At 40.5% G+C, this 18,712-nt stretch overlaps 1 protein-coding gene and 1 long non-coding RNA gene across 3 annotated transcripts; one reads left to right on the forward strand and one right to left on the reverse strand.

The window, feature by feature from the left end:
• Positions 1-5,484: 5,484 nt before the first annotated feature.
• On the forward strand, positions 5,485-9,191 carry RPL22L1 (ribosomal protein L22 like 1). The gene is made up of 4 exons (XM_004003165.4): positions 5,485-5,521; positions 7,300-7,392; positions 7,557-7,678; positions 8,933-9,191. Exons 1-4 carry the CDS (start codon positions 5,513-5,515, stop codon positions 9,075-9,077), a joined length of 369 nt encoding a protein of 122 aa, XP_004003214.3. The 5' UTR covers positions 5,485-5,512; the 3' UTR covers positions 9,078-9,191.
• On the reverse strand, positions 8,872-16,876 carry LOC132657217 (uncharacterized). 2 transcript variants are annotated; one of them, XR_009595066.1, is made up of 3 exons: positions 16,687-16,876; positions 12,243-12,382; positions 8,872-11,330 (listed from the first exon to the last, which is right to left on the reverse strand). It is a non-coding gene; the product is annotated as an uncharacterized LOC132657217 (long non-coding RNA). The 2 variants fall into 2 exon arrangements; XR_009595064.1 differs by having other exon boundaries at positions 8,872-12,382.
• Between the last annotated feature and the right edge of the window lie 1,836 nt (positions 16,877-18,712).

Consider the following 18,712-nt stretch of genomic DNA (forward strand, 5'->3'; position numbering starts at 1 on the left):
GGAAGTATAAACAAGAAATAGCTAGAAAAACACTGAAAAGAGCTAGAAAATAGCTAGAAAAATACTGAAAAGAGCTGTAAGTGGGGACTCTGCTCTGTTAAGTCGCTTCAGTCGTGTCCACTAGCACTATGGAAATTAAAACTTACTATGAGGTCTCTATAGGATCTTCCCTGGTGGTTCAGATGGTAAAGCGTTGGCCTAGAATGCCTACCATGTGAGAGACCCAGGTTCAATCCCTGCGTCAGGAAGATCTCCTGGAGAAGGAAATGGCAACCCACTCTCGTATTCGTGCCTGGAAAATCCCATGGATGGTGGAACCTGGTAGGTTACAGTCCATGGGGTTGCAAAGAGTCAGACATGACTGAGCGACTTCACTATGAGGTCTCTATGGGGCTTCTCAGGTGGTGCCAGTGGTAAAGAACCCACCTGCCAATGCAGTAGACATAAGAGACATGGGTTCAATCCCTGGGTCAGGAAGATCCCCTGGAGGAGGGTATGGCAACCTACTCCAGTATTCTTGTCATGGAGAATGCCCTGGACAAAGGAGCCTGGAAAGAGTCGGACATGGACTGAAGCAACTTAACACACACACACACACAAAGACTCTATAATGAAAAGAGTGAGATACTGGCAAATAAATAGACCAAAAGAGTGAAATATGAAGCCTCAAAATAGACCCAAATATATATACAGAAATTCTGTATTTGATAAAAGTAGTATTGCAAACCACTGGGCAAATATTTATTTAGCTAAATTGTGCTGGGACAATTGGAAAAAAATAAACTTGGAAAAAATTAAATGAATTCCATACAACATACATAAGAATAAACTTCAATTGAAGCAGTGGTCCAAATGGAAACAATAAACTCTACAAGTCCTAGAAGATAATATGGGTGAATTTCTCTATAACTTGGCTTCCTTTCAACTATGACTGAAAATCCAGATACAATAAAAAGATTTATAGCTATATAGATATATTGTAGATAAAAAAACAATAAATGGAGCAAAATGCTAATAGTAGGTAAAAGTCTAGATAAAAGATACATAGACACAAACATATATTTATATATTCTTTACCAGATTTTCATGTATTTATATATGTATATATTGTGTTTTGAAATATTTTTACAATTTTAAGTTTGAAATAGTTTATAAAGTTTTTTACATTTCAAAAAAGTATGTATTGTACCAACTAATATTTACAAATGTAAAAATTACTTGTATAATCTAAATTATATAGATATATAAATACACATTCATAAACATGCATGTTCCAAAGGATTAAATAGCTATTTTAAGCAGGTGTGACTTTAGATATTTTTATGCATTATCTTTTTTACTTCTTTATATTTCCTTTCATGAGCCATTTATTTCAGCATAAGAGGATAAAAATTTTGTTTTTAAAAGTTTCTCAAAGCATTGCTTACAGTAGTGAAAAAATAAAAATAATCTAAATGGACACAAATAGGTGAATGAGTATGATAAAAATGATAAGTAATAAAATTAAGCAATGAAAACAGATACTTGTTCTTATTTTAATGGTTGATCAATTATTCAGAATTCTTTTGGCATTGTATAGCAATAAAATCTTACTTCTGAAACTGCAATTGTTAAAAATAATTTTAAAATAACTTTGGTTTTTCTAAACATACACTGAGGACTTCCCTGGTTGCTCAGTGATAACAAATCCACCTGCCAATGCAGGAGATGCAGGTTTGATCCCTGGTCTGGGATGATCCCTAATGCTGTGGAGCAATTAAGCCCCTGGGCCACAACTACTGAGCCTGAATTTTCACAAACCACACACACTTTATGTAACCACCCCCAAGATCAAGAAACAGTACATTAGTAGCAAAACAGACCCACAAAATAAAAATTTTTTTAATGCACTAGGTGTTTGTTTAGATTTACTCACATCTTAGACCTTTTCTATGCTATTTCTTTTGGAAGATAGCCCTTCTTTCAGGGTTATTTTTCTTTATCCCAAAGTATATTTCTCAGAGTTCCTTTATTAGGGATCTGTTGTTGTTAATAGCAAATTTTCAGTTTTGTTAAAAATATCTTAAACGCATCTTTACTCTTGAAAGATAGTTTTAAACTTTTTAGTTCTAGGTAGACAGTTATTTTCTCTTGTGTATGTGTCAGTTGCTCAGTCGTGTCCAACTCTTTGCAACCCCATGGCCTGTAGCCCACCAGGCTCCTCTGTCCATGGAATTCTCCAGGCAAGAATGAGTTGCCATGCCCTTCTCCATTTTTTTTTTCCTCTTAGTACTTTGAAGATAATAATTCTCTGCTCCTGGCTTTCATTGTTGCTGATGTGAAATCAGCTGTTAATATATCTCCTGTTAATAAACATTTTGGTTTTTCTTTCCGGATGCTTTGGAAATAACTGTGTTTGTGTTTTGAAGTTTCACTACAATGTGTTTAGGTATGCATTTCTTTTCAATTATCCTGCTTGAGGCTTCCTGAATCTAAGAATTTAGCCATTATTTCTCTAAATTTTGCCTTACCCCCATTTTCTCTATTGTACCCTTCTGTGTGTGTGTGTGTGCTTAGTTGCTAAGTCATGTCCGACTTTGCAACCGCCTGGACTGTAGCCCGCCAGGCTCCTCTGTCCATGGGATTTTCTCAAACAAGAATACTGGTGTGTGCTGCCATTTCCTTCTCCAGGGGACCTTACTGACCTGGTACTCTTCTAGATCTCCCATTTGACATAACTAGAACATTCTTACTCTAACATCTTTGTCTCTTAATCTACCTTTTTACATTTTCTCTTTGCTTGTCTATGTTGCATTTTAAGTAATTTCCCATTCACTGATTTTCTTTGCAGTTGTCTACTCTTCTGTTTAACTCATCCACTCTTCCTAATTAAAGATTTTGGTTTTAATTTTTAGAAGTTCTATTTTGTTCTTGTTTTTAGAAAATTTCTGGCCAATTTCAGTTGTCCCTGCTTCTTTTATCATATCTTAAATAGTCTTAGCTTTTAAATATATTGAAGATAGTTATTTGCATTTGCTTCTGCCTGGCACTATCAAGCCAAGCACACTTTTAAACTGTCTTTTTAGGCTAGAGCTGTCTCATACAATTTGAGCAGAACTAATTCTAGCCTTAAATTGGTATGAGCATGAGGACTGCTCATTTCTGCCTCCAAAAAATGGGAGGGTGTCCCTGTGAATCTAACCTGCCATATTGTTCAATATTTTATTTTACTGCTCTATTCAGGCACTATTATAATATAGACCCAATGATTGAAGGTTATATTAGAAATATATCTATCACATATTATAGTATCTATATTTGAATAGCAGAAAAGGCAACTTCCCTTCATTGTTCTAAATTATCTTGGCTCTTTTTAGACACCTGTTATTTCATGTTTTAGAATCTATTGTCAAAATAAAAAATATTCGTAGGGTGTTGATAGGCAATGTATGTACATATACTATGTATATAATGGAGACAGAGAATCTGTGTTTAAAATTTGGTTATTTATAATATTTAATCTTACTATCTTACATTTCTGGTTAATATTTTTCTTAAGTTTTTTCATAATTAAAAATTTTTTTCTGTTATAGTTTCTATTTAATTATCTTGGGATTGTTTTTGATATCCACTTTGTACAAATGACTTACTAGTTTTAAGGATTTTTTTGGTCATTGCATGCAAGATTGCCAAAACAAGCAATAAAGTAATAAGGGCCTCAATTAATGGCTTATTTTCAAAATATCAATAGTACAAGGATCATTTCTACTCTTCAACCTGGGCAGCCCTGGAGGAGAAAATGCCAATTGCTCTAGGGCTTCCCTGGTGGCTCAGACGGTAAAGTGTCTATCTGTAATGCGGGAGACCTGGGTTCGATTCCTGGGTTGGGAAGATCCCCTGGAGAAGGAAATGGCAATCCACTCCAGCACTCTTGCCTGGAAAATCCCATGGACCGAAGGGCCTGATAGGTTACAGTCCATAGTCGGACACGACTGAGTGACTTCACTTCACTTCCTTAATGTTTATAAAATAAATAAAATTACAGTGGTTCCTGAAGCAAACAAGCAAGAAAAGTTGAAATTTCTTCTAGGAATTCAACACTTCAATTTAGAATCTACACGTTTTATGCTTCATTAAACATAGCTCTATTACTAATCATTTTCACCAAGAACATACACAGCTATCCCTTTCTAGGGTTGCTCTCTAAATTAACAAAAATCCACCGCAGCCTCTACACTTGCCCACCTTACCCCCTTGCATGATAGTTTCACTTCAACAAACAAAAACACCGCAGAACACTGAGAGGCATGCCACATTTCTGAAATGACATCAACTTAGAATGCTTCAAAGCTCAGAAACTATTTTTTTTTCTTTTCTCATCAAGTATGTCACCACCACATATCCATCCTCTTGTGTCTTGCACATTTTAGTAGTTAGATCTCAGCAAAATATTCTTTGGATGGCATCACCGACTCAATGGACATGAGTCTGAGTAAACTCTGGGAGTTGGCAATGGACAGGGAGGCCTGGCGTGCTACAGTCCATGGGCGGCAGAGTCGAACACGACTGAGCGACTGAACTGAACTGAAAATATTCCTCGAATGTTTACTGGGAGGCATTGCGGATGGCACCTCTGTCCACGGGAATTCTCCAGGCAAGAATACCGGAGTGGGTTGCCACGCCCTCCTCCAGGAGTTCTTCCCAACCCTGGGATCGAACCCAAGTCTCCCGTACTGCAGGCGGATTCTTTACCATATCAAACACCAGGGAAGCCCAAAAGTACTGCAGTGGGTAGCCTATCCCTTCTTCAGGGGATCTTCCCCACCCAGGAGTCGAACCGGGGTCTCCTTCATTACAGGCGGTTTCTTTACCAGCGGAGCTACCAGGGAAGTCCAGGATTAACTCTAAAACCTATAAATAGAATAAAATATAATAAATTACACACAATGTGTGAAAACGCGAGCACTACGTATTTTTCTCTTAAAAGATTTTCTTTTCACCCTCAAGAACCTAGTTTTGGCTCCACAAAACACTGATTTCCCTCAACAGTCATTTAGAAAACAAGATTTAAGGGTCAAAGCATATATATAGAAATAACTTTTTTGCTAGAGGATTATAATTGCAATATGACAGGAGATCCCAAAGGAACCTGAGACACTGCCTTGCCCTGATTTGGACGAAAGACCCAGGCGATTAGTGAAAAACATTTCCTGCATCCCTCCGGTGTGTGCAGCTGGAGCGGTCTCCCAGAAGGTAACCGCAGAGACCACTGCGGTCAACCAGCATTTGCAGTCACCAGCGCAGTACCGTGAACGGTTTCTCCTACCCGCCGGCCGGCGCTCCCTAGTAAACTGACTGCCTCCAGCCCTCCTAGCCAACCCCCGGTTTCCTGGGTTACTGGCCTCCGCGCTCCTCCCATGTTCTCTCAGAGAGACGGCGATCTTACGTTCTCGGCGCGTGACGCAGCACGCTGTGGTATAAATACGTGCGGCCGGCAGCCTCGCTCTCTCTCATCGCGCGGCAAGCTTTCAAGATGGCGCCGGTGAGTGTTCGTGTTGGTGCCGGGAGTGAGCTGATTTTCGCCTGTTGTAGATGAGTTTTGTAGCTGGCTAGTTGAGATCGTCTAATTTTAAGCAGAGGAAGGGTAAAATGGGGACTTCGGTTAGGAACACAAGCAGAACGTAAAGGTTGTGAGTTTTTTCTTAACTCCTGTCGACTGCCATGCGGTCTTGTGCATTTCGAGGTAGGCCCGAATTGGCTTACGATGGTTGGTCGTGGCAGCGCAGGGAACGAAGAGGAGGCAGGACGGTGAGCGGGGCTAGTGGGACAGCCTTTGGGCTATTACTTTTTTTTTTTTTTAATCTCGCGCCTGATAACGCCGATGACACCCTGTTTGTTTCCACAAGGAAGCGACGGTCGGTAATGCAGCGAGTCTAATGGCTTTGCCAGGCGGAGGGAGAGAGCTGAGGCACTCAACTTCTGGGATAGCCGCGGTTGCAGAAGTTTCAGAGAAGTTAAAAGTTAGGAAGAGGTTTCTTCATTATCTCACGATAAAAGTTTTTTAAATGGTGAAAGCCAGAACTCTTAGGCGAATGTAAAAGTGGCGTTTTTCAAAGTTTTTACTTACTAAATAAGGGAACCAGTACCTAAAGCCGGTTAAAGAGCTTTAAAGCCATCCAAAGAGCATTTGAAATGTTAGGGTAAAACTGCATTTCTAAACCTAATTGGTACTCAGAGGTAGAAATTGCCCAGTCAAGTCCAGCTCCTAGTATTCTCTTATACCAGTTTCAGCTAAGTCGCTCAGTCGTGTCCTACTCTTTGCGACCCCATGGACTGCAGCACGCCAGGCTTCCCTGTCATCACTAACTCCAGGAGCTTGCTCAGACTTATTTCCTTCGAGTCGGTGTTGCCATACAACCATCTCATCCTCTGTTGTTCCCTTCTCGTGCCTTCAGTCTTTTCCCAGCATCAGGGTCTTTTCCAGTGAGTCAGTTCTTCTCGTCAGATGGCCAGAGTAACGGAGCTTCAGCATGAATATTCAGGACTGATTTCCTTTAGGATTGATTGGTTAGATCATGCAGTCCAAGAGACTCTCAAGGATTTTCTCCAGCACCACAGTTAAAAAGCATCAATTCTTAAGCGCTCAGCTTTCTTTATGGTCCAACTTTCACATCTATACATGACTACTGGAAAAACCACAGATTGTGTCAAAGTTTGGATAAAAAATTTTGACACAAATATGTTTTTTTTAAAAGCAGAACAGATTAAAGATTCCAGGTGGTAGGCTACCTGATTCCCCACCTGCAGTGGGGGTGGCAGTAGTAAAGACATACCTGGTAATTTGAAATTGAACATGTGCCATCTGGAAAATAATAAAAGCCCACAAAACTTAGTGTTGATAATTTGAGGGGGAAAAAATGGACCTGATCAGAAGTTCTGATCAAGCTCTAGGTAACTTGTTGAAAGGAGGTTGATTCTCTTAATTTTTTCCATTTGAAAAATAGGATTCTTGGGAATCTTCTGGTGAAGGAAACTATAGGTCACCATGTACTTTGAGCTTTCTTGAATTTTGCAGTTGTGAAACATTTATATGATGAACAAGGGAAATTTCCAGCGGATTTCATGAAACTTGGTTTTTAACCAAGTTAATGAGTGTACTCCCCTACTCATAGCCAGGTTAGAAAAACTTAGGGTGTATAATTTTGCGCCATTTCAAACATATATAGCCTCATTGTACATCTCTGCACTGATAACAGGGTTTTGATTTTATATGTGAATAAATTGTTGTAGAGAGCCATACTTATATTAACTTTTCTGTAGAAGAAAGACAAGAAGCCTAAGAAGTCAACCTGGAAGTTTAATTTGGATCTTACTCATCCAGTAGAAGATGGAATTTTTGATTCTGGAAATTTTGTAAGTATCACTCTACTCAGCTTGGTTTTATCATTTTAGTAGAATTTCTAATAATGAATTATATAATCTTGGATTTTAACCTAATCTCTGTTCCTAGGGTACCTTCCCTAGTGAATATCTAGGGTTTTCTTCCCTAGTGTGGCATTTTTTCTGTTTTAAAATAGGAACAATTTCTGCGGGAAAAGGTTAAAGTGAATGGAAAAACTGGAAATCTTGGGAATGTCGTTCACATTGAACGCTTCAAGAATAAAATCATAGTCGTTTCTGAGAAACAGTTCTCTAAAAGGTTGGTATGTGTTTTCCATTGTGTTTTGTTTAAACAGTGTTGGGTGCTGTAATATTAGAATGTGTTTGAAGAAACATGTCTGTTGCGTAATACGGGAGTAAGTATCCTAGCTTCTAATAGAGCAGCCAGTCAGAGGTAAATTTCTCTAGTGTTCGTCCTGTGGCCAGTTTTCATTCATTAAAATTTTCTTAACAGATAGTAAATATTAATACTTCATAGTGACAGCACTGTTACTGCATAACCTAGCATGAACCAAACACACTAGGTAGCCACTACCAAGGAACTTAAATTTAAGCATAGAAGAGAGATAATGAAATGCAGTAATGTAAGTAGTTGATAAGAGCTGTGTGTAAGTGCATAAAGAAAGTTGTTTAAAGTGGTCAGGCAAAGCTTAATCTAAATGAAATACAGGAGTGAGCCAAAGACTTAGAAGCCTGTGGTGGTAGTACATGTTAGCTATGGCTGTGAATTAATCACTAGGGATTTGGAGATGAAGTATCTGTCCCCAAGGTTCTTATGAACATGCAGATAACTGTTATAAATGCAATATTGTAATTGCTGCATTGCAGGTAGAGATTGGGATAGCACGAGTTTGCGGAGAACCTGAGAGTAAGCTTAGTGTTGCCAATGGAATGAGATTCCTAATGGGGAGCAACGTTGACAGAGGGCAGGGAAGCTTGAGAGGAATGCGTAGGAGTTCAGAATTGTAAAACATAAAGGGAGAGAGATTGGAATAATGAAATCAGGCCACGCTGAAAGCTTTGTTTACAAGGACTGTGCCATATGCATGTTTTAAGACTGGATAATCTTGAACTTGTGAATAAGATTCAGCCCTGTTGACAGGTTGCCTCTTGTTGATCCAAGATGGGATTGAAATTAGGGAGATTGGTGGTAAAGAGAATGTTGATATTGGCTTGTAATATTTGAAGAATGAGATCATATTGTTTAATTTAAAAATCTAACGTCGCAGTAAGACTGAAGAGGAAGCTACTGTTACTGCTATCCTTCATATTAGTCTCCAGCATATAAAATTTATTGCGAGGGTGGGGGAGAATAAGGGTTTTGTTGTAGGGCATAAATTGATACTAATTGGGGTTGAGAATGCTACCTTATATCCCTAGCAGCCTTGCTCAATGTTTAGTACAAATGAAATAATTAGAGGGAACTAGGAACACAGAAGATGAATATGACAGTGCATCTTATATAGGCCTTTATTAAGTATTATATTGAATGAAATTTATTTTTATTTTAAAGGTATTTGAAGTACCTTACCAAGAAATACCTTAAAAAGAACAATCTTCGTGATTGGCTTCGTGTGGTTGCATCTGACAAGGAGACTTACGAGCTTCGTTACTTCCAGATTAGTCAAGATGAAGATGAATCTGAGTCTGAGGACTAGATCTTGCCATCCTTCATAGGGCTTTGCTTGCTAATAAAACTAATTAAGCATACAAAAGAAACATCTTGAAATGGACCTTCAGGCTATCAGTGAATAAAAAACATTTACTCTGTATGTTAAACATTCATCTTTTATTTAAGTGTGTGCTGGTCATACGGTGCTGGTTTTCCTTTAATACTTTTTTATAATTTTATTGGAGTGTAGTTGATTTACAGTGTCGTGTTAGTTTAGGTATATAGCAAAGTGAATGAGTTATATATCCACTCATTCTTTTGTCATATAGACCATTACAGAGTACTGAGTACAGTTCCCTGTGCTATAACAGCAGTTTTTTAGTTATATGTTTTATGTATGCTAAGTTGCTTCAGTTGTGTCCAACTCTGCAAACCCATGGACTGTAGCCCGCCAGTCTCCTCTGTCCATGGAATTCTCCAGGCAAGAATACTGGAGTGGGTTGCCATTTCCTACTGTCACCTGTTTTATGTATAGTAGTGTATACGTGCCAGTGTCAGTCTCCCAATGTATCCTTCTCCCCTGTATCCCCTGGTAATCATAAGATTTCTGCATCTGATTTCTGTTTTGTAAATAAGCTTTTGTCCACCTCCTCCCCGCCCCCAAATATTTTGTATAAGCAATATTTAAATAGCTTATAGCGAGCGGAATTTCAGGATTTATCTAATGTACTGGTTTTACAGACGTCCTCAAGTTAAAAGTATATAGCAAAAACAATTGGGTGTAACTATATAATAAAATATTTAGATTTGATCAACAGTCTATCTTTGTACAATGTGTAAATGAAATCTAAGCAGTCAGTTCAGTTGCTCAGTCGTGTCCGACTCTTTGCAACCCCGTGAATTGCAGCATGCTAGGCCTCCCTGTCCACCAACTCCCTGAGTTGGTGATGCCATCCAGCCATCTCATCCTCTCATACACTTCTGCCCCCAATCCCTCCCAGCATCAGAGTCTTTTCCAGTGAGTCAAAGTATTGGAGTTTCAGCTTTAGCATCAATCCTTCCAAAGAACACCCAGGACTGATCTCCTTTAGAATGGACTGGTTGGATCTCCTTGCAGTCCAAGGAACTCTCAAGAGTCTTCTCCAACACCACAGTTCAAAAGCATCAATTCTTTGGTGCTCATCTTTCTTCACAGTCCAACTCACGTCCATACATGACCACAGGAAAAACCATAGACTTGACTAGATGGACCTTTGTCTGCAAAGTAATGTCTCTGCTTTTGAATATGCTATCTAGGTTGGTCGTAACTTTCCTTCCAAGGAGTAAGCGTCTTTGAATTTCATGGCTGCAGTTACCATCTGCAGTGATTTTGGAGCCCCCCAAAATAAAATCTGACACTGTTTCCCCATCTATTTCCCATGAAGTGATGGGACCAGATGCCATGATCTTAGTTTTCTGAATGTTGAGCTTTAAGCCAACTTTTCCACTCCTTTCACTTTCAAGAGGCTCTTTAGTTCCTCTTCACTTTCTTTAAGCAGAATGGTTAACAATCTCCAAATTGTAGATGAGAATTAATGGAAGGGAGGTACTAGAGCCATATTGCCAGATTTTGACTATTCCAACTAAATATAGATGTATGTGTAATTGGTTTTGGGAGTGTTAAATGTTTTCATTCTATTAAGAGCTTTAAGTACTCACCAAAGTTAACAGCCATTCCTCCTTTAACTCTGCCCCATTTGAATTGCTCATATTTTCCACCAACATCCTACTGTGTGCTTTGTTGGGCATGGTGGATGCATTGAAGTAAAAACAGCCTGCTTTCTGGTATTGTGAGGGAAACTGACCGCATGGTGAGGAAAATTGCATTAAAGTATAACAAAGGGGTTTTAAAAGAGTTTGATGTGGTCAATGGAAGGAAGTGAGGAAGTGTTTGAGCTGACCTAGAACAGGCAAAGTCAACTCTGGGTAAAGAGAAAAGGGTGTTTCAGGCAGAGGGAACAGCATAGCTAAAATTCTCAGGACATTGGGGGTCTGGTTGGTATACCATGCATCTGGAATAGAATGATTGGTCATGAGAAGAATCTGAAAAATTAAGTAGAAGTCACCCCGTGTAGGACAGAAGTTGATGCCTCCTTTTAATCCAGAGCCATGGGAAAGTGCTGAATTTTAAGTAGAGGGTAATGAGAATCCAATGAGGTAAGCATTTTGATAAAGATCAGTGGCTGCTTTATGAAGAATGGTTTTCAGTGGAGGTCATATTGGATGGTTCCCTGGTAGCTCAGCTGGTAAAAGAATCCACCTGCAATGCAGAAGACCCCAGTTGGATTCCTAGGTCGGGAAGATCCTCTGGAGAAGGGAGAGGCTACTCACTCTGGTATTCTTGGGCTTCCCTGGTGGCCCAGACGGGAAAGAATCCACCTGCATTGCTGGAGACCTGGGTTTGATCCCTGGGTTGGGAAGGTCCTTTGGAGGAGGGCATGGCAATCCACTCCAGTATTCTTGCCTAGAGAATCCCCAGGGACAGAGGAGCCTGGTGGGCTACAGTCCATGGGGTTGTGCAAAGAGTCGGATACGACTGAGCAACTAAGCACATATTGGATGCAAGGATACAGGAGGCTTATGGGTCGATCCTTGATGGTAGAGAAGAGTGAGGTGTTGGAGATAGGCAAGTAGATGATTTAGGGATTTTTCAGAGGATAAAATTTGGTGGGGGGCTGGGTGATGGACATTGGTGGAATGGGAGAAATGTCAAGGGTGACATACAGTTGGCTTAGATGGTGGCATTTGCTGAGTTTGGTTACAGTGGAAGAAGTAGGTTTAGGCCATGATGAATTTGAGGTCCAGAGAGTGTCAAGTATGAACTTGAATATAGTACAGGTTTTGAGCTCAGAGGAAGGATCTAGGTGAAGATAACCTGCTTGTCTTCTGCACATGGGTAGTAAAAAAAACAGTGGACATGGGTAAAATTGCCTATGGAGAGTGCAGGGTGAGGATAAACTATTGCAAACACCAACTGCCTCCTTATATCTCTCCTAATCTTTCAGAAAACAATTACTTTAATTTTTGATCCTGTGTGCTGGAGCTTAGACACATTTTGCCAAGTAAGATACATATGCCTTTAAGGAGTTGGCAAGTTAGTTGAGATAAGCACATTCATTTAACATTTTTTTGAGAAAAGCTGCATGCTAGAACTGCTGATAGTAGTACTCACTCAGTTCCGTCCGACTCCTTGTGACCTTATGGACTGTAGCCCATCAGGCTCCTCTGTCCATGGGATTCTCCAGGCAAGAATACTGGAGTGGGTTGCCATTTCCTTCCTGTGGAATCTTCTGACCCAAGGACTGAACAATACTGAAGTACAAAATAGACATTTGTTTTTTGAAGCTTATACTCCAGTGGAGGAAGAGAGTAACGTGTATGATTGTTGTTTTCATTGTTGTTTAGTCCCTAAATCATGTCCAACTCTACTGTGACCCCATGGACTATAACCCGCCAAGCTTCCCTGTCCATGGGACTTCCCAGGCAAGAATACTGGAGTTGATAGCCTTTTTCTTCTCCAGGGAATCTTCCTGACCCAGGGATCCAGCCCACGTCTCCAGCATTGCAGGCAGATTCTTTACCACTAGTGCCACCTGGGAAGCCCCAGAACGTTTGGTACGTACTGGTAAATTTTATGAAGAAAAATCAGATATAAGAAATGTAGGGAGGATGGCTTGTTGAATTTGTCAATAAAGTCAGGAAAAGGTTAATTGAGAAAAGCTTAAGTGAGGAAAGACCTAAAGGAGCTAGGGTCCAACCAGATACCTGGGGGGGAAACATCCAGGCACAGAGAGTAACAGAACAAAGGCTCTGAAACAGGAGTGCCTCTGGTATTAATACAGGCAGGGAGCAACAGGGAGGCCTCTGAGCTGAGCTGTGTGTGGTGGAGAGTAGTGCTTAGTCACTTAGTTGTGTCCAGCTCTTTGCAACCCCATGGACTTTAGCCCGTCTGGCTCCTCTGTCCATGGACTTCTTCAGGCAAGAATACTGGAGTGGGTTGCCATGCCCTCCTTCAGGGGATCTTCCCAATCCAGGGATCGAACCCAGGTCTTTCGCATTGCAGGAGGATTCTTTACCAGCTGAGCCACCAAGGAAGCCCCTGGTGGAGAGTAGGATGAGGTGAAATTAGAAACGAAGTGGTATATGTGTTAGAATGGGGGTGGTGGGCAGGAATATAGGTGAGAGTGTGTTAATTCCATTATGCCAAGGTGGCTCAAATGGTAAAGAATTTGCCTGCAATTCAGGAGACCCAGCTTCAATCCCTGGGCTGGGTCAGGAAGATTCCCTGGAAAACGGAATGGCTACCTGCTCCAGTATTCTTGCCTGGAGAATCCCACGGACTTAGGAGCTTGGCAGGCTACACTCCATGTAGGGGTCGCGGAGTCAGACATGACTGAACAACTAACACTTTCATTATACCATTATCATACCTATAATAAAGTAACAATATTTTCCTATATTATTCAGTGTCCAATCAGTGTTTAAGTTTCCACAGATAACTTTTCACCTGAGCAAATGAGGGTTATAATATGGTCCATGTGTTGCAATTAATTGATTTCTTTAAAATCTCCTTTAATCTAGAGTTTTCTCTCTGTCTCTGCCTCTCTCCCTCTTCCCCTCCCAATTCATTTGTTGATCATTTGTCCTGTAGAATTTCCCACAATCTGGATTTTCATGATTCCTCACCTCCCAGACTCAGTACTATCATCTAACATTGTCCTCTGGCCACTGTGTTAGAGGTGCTCTTTGCTACTGCTTTGGTCACTGTTTCTAGACCTTTTCAGTGAACAGAGCAAGAAAATACACTTTTCTTTTTCAAGAGAAAATACTTTAATGAGTTAACACTGATTAAATAATACAAATCCAACACAAATTCAGGATAACAGGATGTTTGTAACCTCATCTATTGTATAGCCATGTTTCCTTTTTCCCACGCTGAAAATTTCAGTGTCACCAACACCAGTACTCATTCGCTTTACCTTACAGTCCACACATAATAGTCTCAAAAAAGCAATAGCAATACTACTGCCTCTAATACGATGACTCTGCAGTTTAGGGTTGTTTCGTGGTTCTTTGTGTCCTCATGATATATCCACTACGAATGAGCAAAGTCCTGTGTTTTAAAATCAGTGGAGATGATTCATTGCTCTATGGCTATGACACAGACTTGATCCATGGGTTCATTTGTTTCGTTTTACTTTTGATTTTAAAAGTTTGCTTAAAATCTTTTTCTGTTTTATATTTCTGTAAAGTATTTGCAAGGCTTCAAATGATCAGTTGTTGTTGTTTAGTCTCTCAGTTGTGTCCAGCTCCTTGTGACCTATGGACTGTAGGCTCCCTGCCAGGCCCCACTGTCCATGGGATTTCCTAGGCAAGAATACTGGTGTGGGTTGCCATTTCCTTCTCCAGGGGATCTTCCCAACCCAAGATTGAACCTCTGTCTCCTACATTGCTGGTAGACTCTTTACTGCTATGCCATCAGGGAAGCCCATTATGGTTTATCCATCCATTTAAAAGAGATATGAACGTACTCACTTTTCTCCATGTTACTTATTTTTCCTTAATAGTATCATGGAGTCATCATTCCCATGTGTGTCCACACTTAAGTCAACCAGTTCCTACTGGTGGACATTGGAGTTGTTGCCAAGCCTTTACTACTATAAATAGCACTGTGATTAAAAGCCTCATGCATGTGTCTTTTCTTATTTTTGCCATTAAATCTTTGGACCCTATTCCCAGAAGTGAGATTCCTAGGTCAAAAGATAAATGAATGTATAATTTCACTATATATTGCCAGATTTTCCTCCATGAGGGTTCTACTTTTTTACCTTCCCAGTAGCCTTCCCCGGAGAATGCAATGGCAACCCACTCCAGTACTCTTGCCTGGAAAATCCCGTGGACAGAGGAGCCTGGTAGGCTGCAGTCCATGGGGTCGCTAGGAGTCGACACAACTGAGGAAATTCACTTTCACTTCTCATTTTTATGCACTGGAGAAGGAAATGGCAACCCACTCCAGTGTTCTTGCCTGGAGAATCCCAGGGACAGGGGAGCCTGGTGGGCTGCCATCTCTGGGGTCGCACAGAGTCGGACACGACTGAAGTGACTTAGCAGCAGCAGCAGCAGCAGCAGCAGCAGCAGCCTTCCCACTGTTGTAGTCACGGGTTCCGGGAAACAAACTCACTCAGAAGGACAGTGCAGATAGTGGAGTGCAGTTTATTACACCGACGTCTCCTCTTAGCCAAGGATCCTGACTAGTTTTATGTGAAAACCTTACATACCCTAAGTGTACGTGCACAAACCCACCTCCCCAAATTCCCTGAAACTAGTCTGAACAAAGGAAAAAGAAAGATACAATCAAAGTTAACCTGTGATTCATATGCCTTAAGCCCAGGTAGTTAACAGTGGACAATTATCAATAGGCCTGTGGTCATACTCTGATAAGTAGAATTTATGATTCTATTCGGTTACACAGATAATTAGGGTATTCTTTTAGGTGATGGAGAGTCTAGGTACAAGCCCTGGGGCTCTTCCTTCTGGGGGCCTGGTTTTCAAGTTGATATCTCGTTTCCATAGATACTGGGCATATAGCTCAAAGTCCACAGTCCGGCCCAAGACGGAATCCTGCTTTCAAGATAAGAGCTTGTTCTGTTTCCTCCTTCACCACCGGCAATATATGAAAATGTCCATTTGCCCACAGTATCACCAACAGCTTTTATTGTCCCACTTGGGTGTTTTTGTCTGATAGGTAAGACATTGTTTTCAGGATCGTTTAATTTGTATTTCTCCCATGAGTGAGACTGAGTGTCACTTAATAAGTTAAGGAGTATTTACATTTCTTTTTCTGTGAGCCACTTGTTTATATCTCTAAGATGTATTCTTGGTCTTTTTTTTCTTTATTTTTAGAAGCTCCCTCTAAATTAAGGCTATTAAGCTCTTGTCTGTGAATTTAAGTTGTAATTTTTCTTTTTAATTTGAATATGCCTTTATGGTTTTTTTGTTTTGTCTTGTTGAAGTATGATTTTGATGCAATTAAATCTTAATCTTTTCCTCATTGTTTCAGAATTTTTGAGTCAGGGTTAAAAATGTTTTCCCTGTTTTTAGGTTATAGGAGAATTCACTGATGCTTATATGGTTTCATTTTTAAAATTTAGGTCTCTATTCTAGTTAGAACTTATCCTGGTTTGCAAATTTGAGAAGTAAATATAATTTTACCTTTCTTTTTCCCATGTGGCTATCCACTTATACAATTTCCCCTCATTAAAAAGTGCTAAAAAAAGTTTTGATTAGCATTAATTTTTCTACTTTTCTGGAAATCCTTGTTTGTGGTTGGAGAGTCTACAGGTATAGCTTAAGTGTGTGTCTCTTTTTCAAGTTGGATGATTTAAATGCTAGAAAAAGTTAAAGTTAAGTGGCTCAATCGTGTCCAGCTCTGTGACCCTGTGGACTGTAGCCTAGCAGGCTGCTCTGTCCATGGGATTCTCCAGGCAAGAATACTGGAGTGGGTTGCCATTTTCTTCTCCAGGGGATCTTCCCGACCCAGGTCTCCCGCCTTTTCTCCTGCAAATGCTAGAAAGGTCACCTTTAAATAACGTGTTGCATTTTATAAAAGAACTTACCTTCTCTTTTGGTCCTTAGCAGCCCCGTGTGGTAGAATGTTGTCTCCCCCATTTGGCGTATAAGCACATTGGGTCTTAGACTGCTTGCTTTCTCAGGATCACACCAGCTTCTGCCTTTCTGTCCTCTCTCAGTGTTCCTCTTGCTCTCGGGCTGTGCCGCTTCTCCACCACACAAAGCCAAGGTCAGGCTGAGATGCAGTGGAGAAACACAACTCCTGCCTCTGCTTGCACACACGGTGTGTCTCCTTGGACACACCTGTTTCCTCATTGGTATGCAGATAAGTGGTTGGAAATAGGTTGGTTGTTTGTCAGGCTTCCCGTAATGCCTGCCTCCTTTTGACAAATACAGATACGTCATGCTTCCCTGCCCTGGTTCTGGTTGCCCTCCTCATGATATGATTGACCCACACCTATCCCCACCAACTGAGGTTTTTGAGTGCTTTCCATCCCAAAACTCAACAAAGTAAGGTCCTTCTTTAACTTTTCCAAATATAAACTTACAATGTTGAGTATAGTTTTTAAGACACACAAGCTGCTTGAGATAGTCCCCTCTCCTGCCATGATGAAGCACTCTCTAAAGCTTTTTCCTACCTTAGAGTTCTATGATCCAAAGACTCAGACTAGGAATCAAGGATCTACCATCTCAGTTTTGATCAATTGGATATGTTTTCTCCCAAGGGAGGGAAGAAGTAACATAGACTGCTCTTTCCCTATCTCTGAGGTGGGATGGTGTGAATTACACAGATCCCACATATGTCACAAATGCCAGGTCATGGATTTCTGTTCTTCCAGGTCCTATCTTCTGAGCTGTACTATACAATTTGAGAGGTAAACATAATTTTACCTTTCTTTTTCCCATGTAGGAAATACTAACAAGACTAATAACACTGCTAATGTGGGAAATACTAATAACACTACTCTCAGAAGTACAGTGTTCTCTATACTCAAGGAGCCCACAGTTCCAGTTGGGGGAAGTAACTTTACAATTTCAGGTAAGTATGGTTAGTGACACAGTAGAGATATCACAAGATGCTTTGGAAGCATCATATACCATAATGAAGGGGGAAAGGAGTCCAGGAAAGCTACTGGAAAAGATGGCTAACTCTGAGCTATCTTTAAGGGAGAGTGGGAATTAATGGGGCAAGGAAGAAAAAGGGATTGTAGGCAGAGGAAGGATGGTGATGGTGGTTACCACTCATGGAGGGACTTCTCTTTTAGTCTTTTTCACATCCAACATTTCATCTCCACACCCATCCTTCACGTTCACTATTATTTCCCTTTTACAAGTCAGAAAACCAGGGCTTAGAGTGCTAAACTGTCCACAGCTGTGGTTACACAGCTAATAAACTCCAGGTCTATCTGACTTCAGTGGTCATTCCCTGTAAAGGCCTTAGTAAGAAACTTCTCTCTCTCTGACAGGCAGTTCTTTGTCACAGTGATACACATTCAACTGGCTCCATTCAGCTTCTTAGGAGAACCAATATTTTGTTTTGTTTACTGCTTGAGACCCACAAGCTGCTTTAGCAGTTGTCTGGCACCTATCTCTGTTGTAACAAAGTCAATCGTGGGAGCTGGCCCACTGCTTTCTAGAAACAGCTTGGAAGATTCTGTATTTCATCACTCCTATACTTTTCATATAGACATGAAATAAACTTTTACAATGAGATCTTTCTCTTGCTTTTCAGCTGAGATCCACAAAACTGAGAACAAAATTGAAGGTGGCAAATTTTCCCACTTCCAAAGTGAGGTTTTTATAGTCTCTGTAGACCTTGCAAAGAGGTGCTCAGGTTCCAGTTTTGTAATCTTAGTTCACTATCTACGCATCAGGACTATAAACACACCTAGACTCCTGAGTGTTTGACTCAACCTTGAGAAACCAAGGCCTGCAGTGGTGGCCAGAGCAGTTTGCCAGCAGCAGAGCAATGGGAGATGCATGTCCACAGATGCAAGGATGAACAAATGTTTCTCTGGACCAAATGTGATCCATGAAGAAGGACCAGGCCTGGGTTAAATATTTGTCCACTTA

Source organism: Ovis aries, chromosome 1 (genome assembly GCF_016772045.2).
Source record: "Ovis aries strain OAR_USU_Benz2616 breed Rambouillet chromosome 1, ARS-UI_Ramb_v3.0, whole genome shotgun sequence".
In the NCBI taxonomy this organism is placed as follows: domain Eukaryota; kingdom Metazoa; phylum Chordata; class Mammalia; order Artiodactyla; family Bovidae; genus Ovis; species Ovis aries.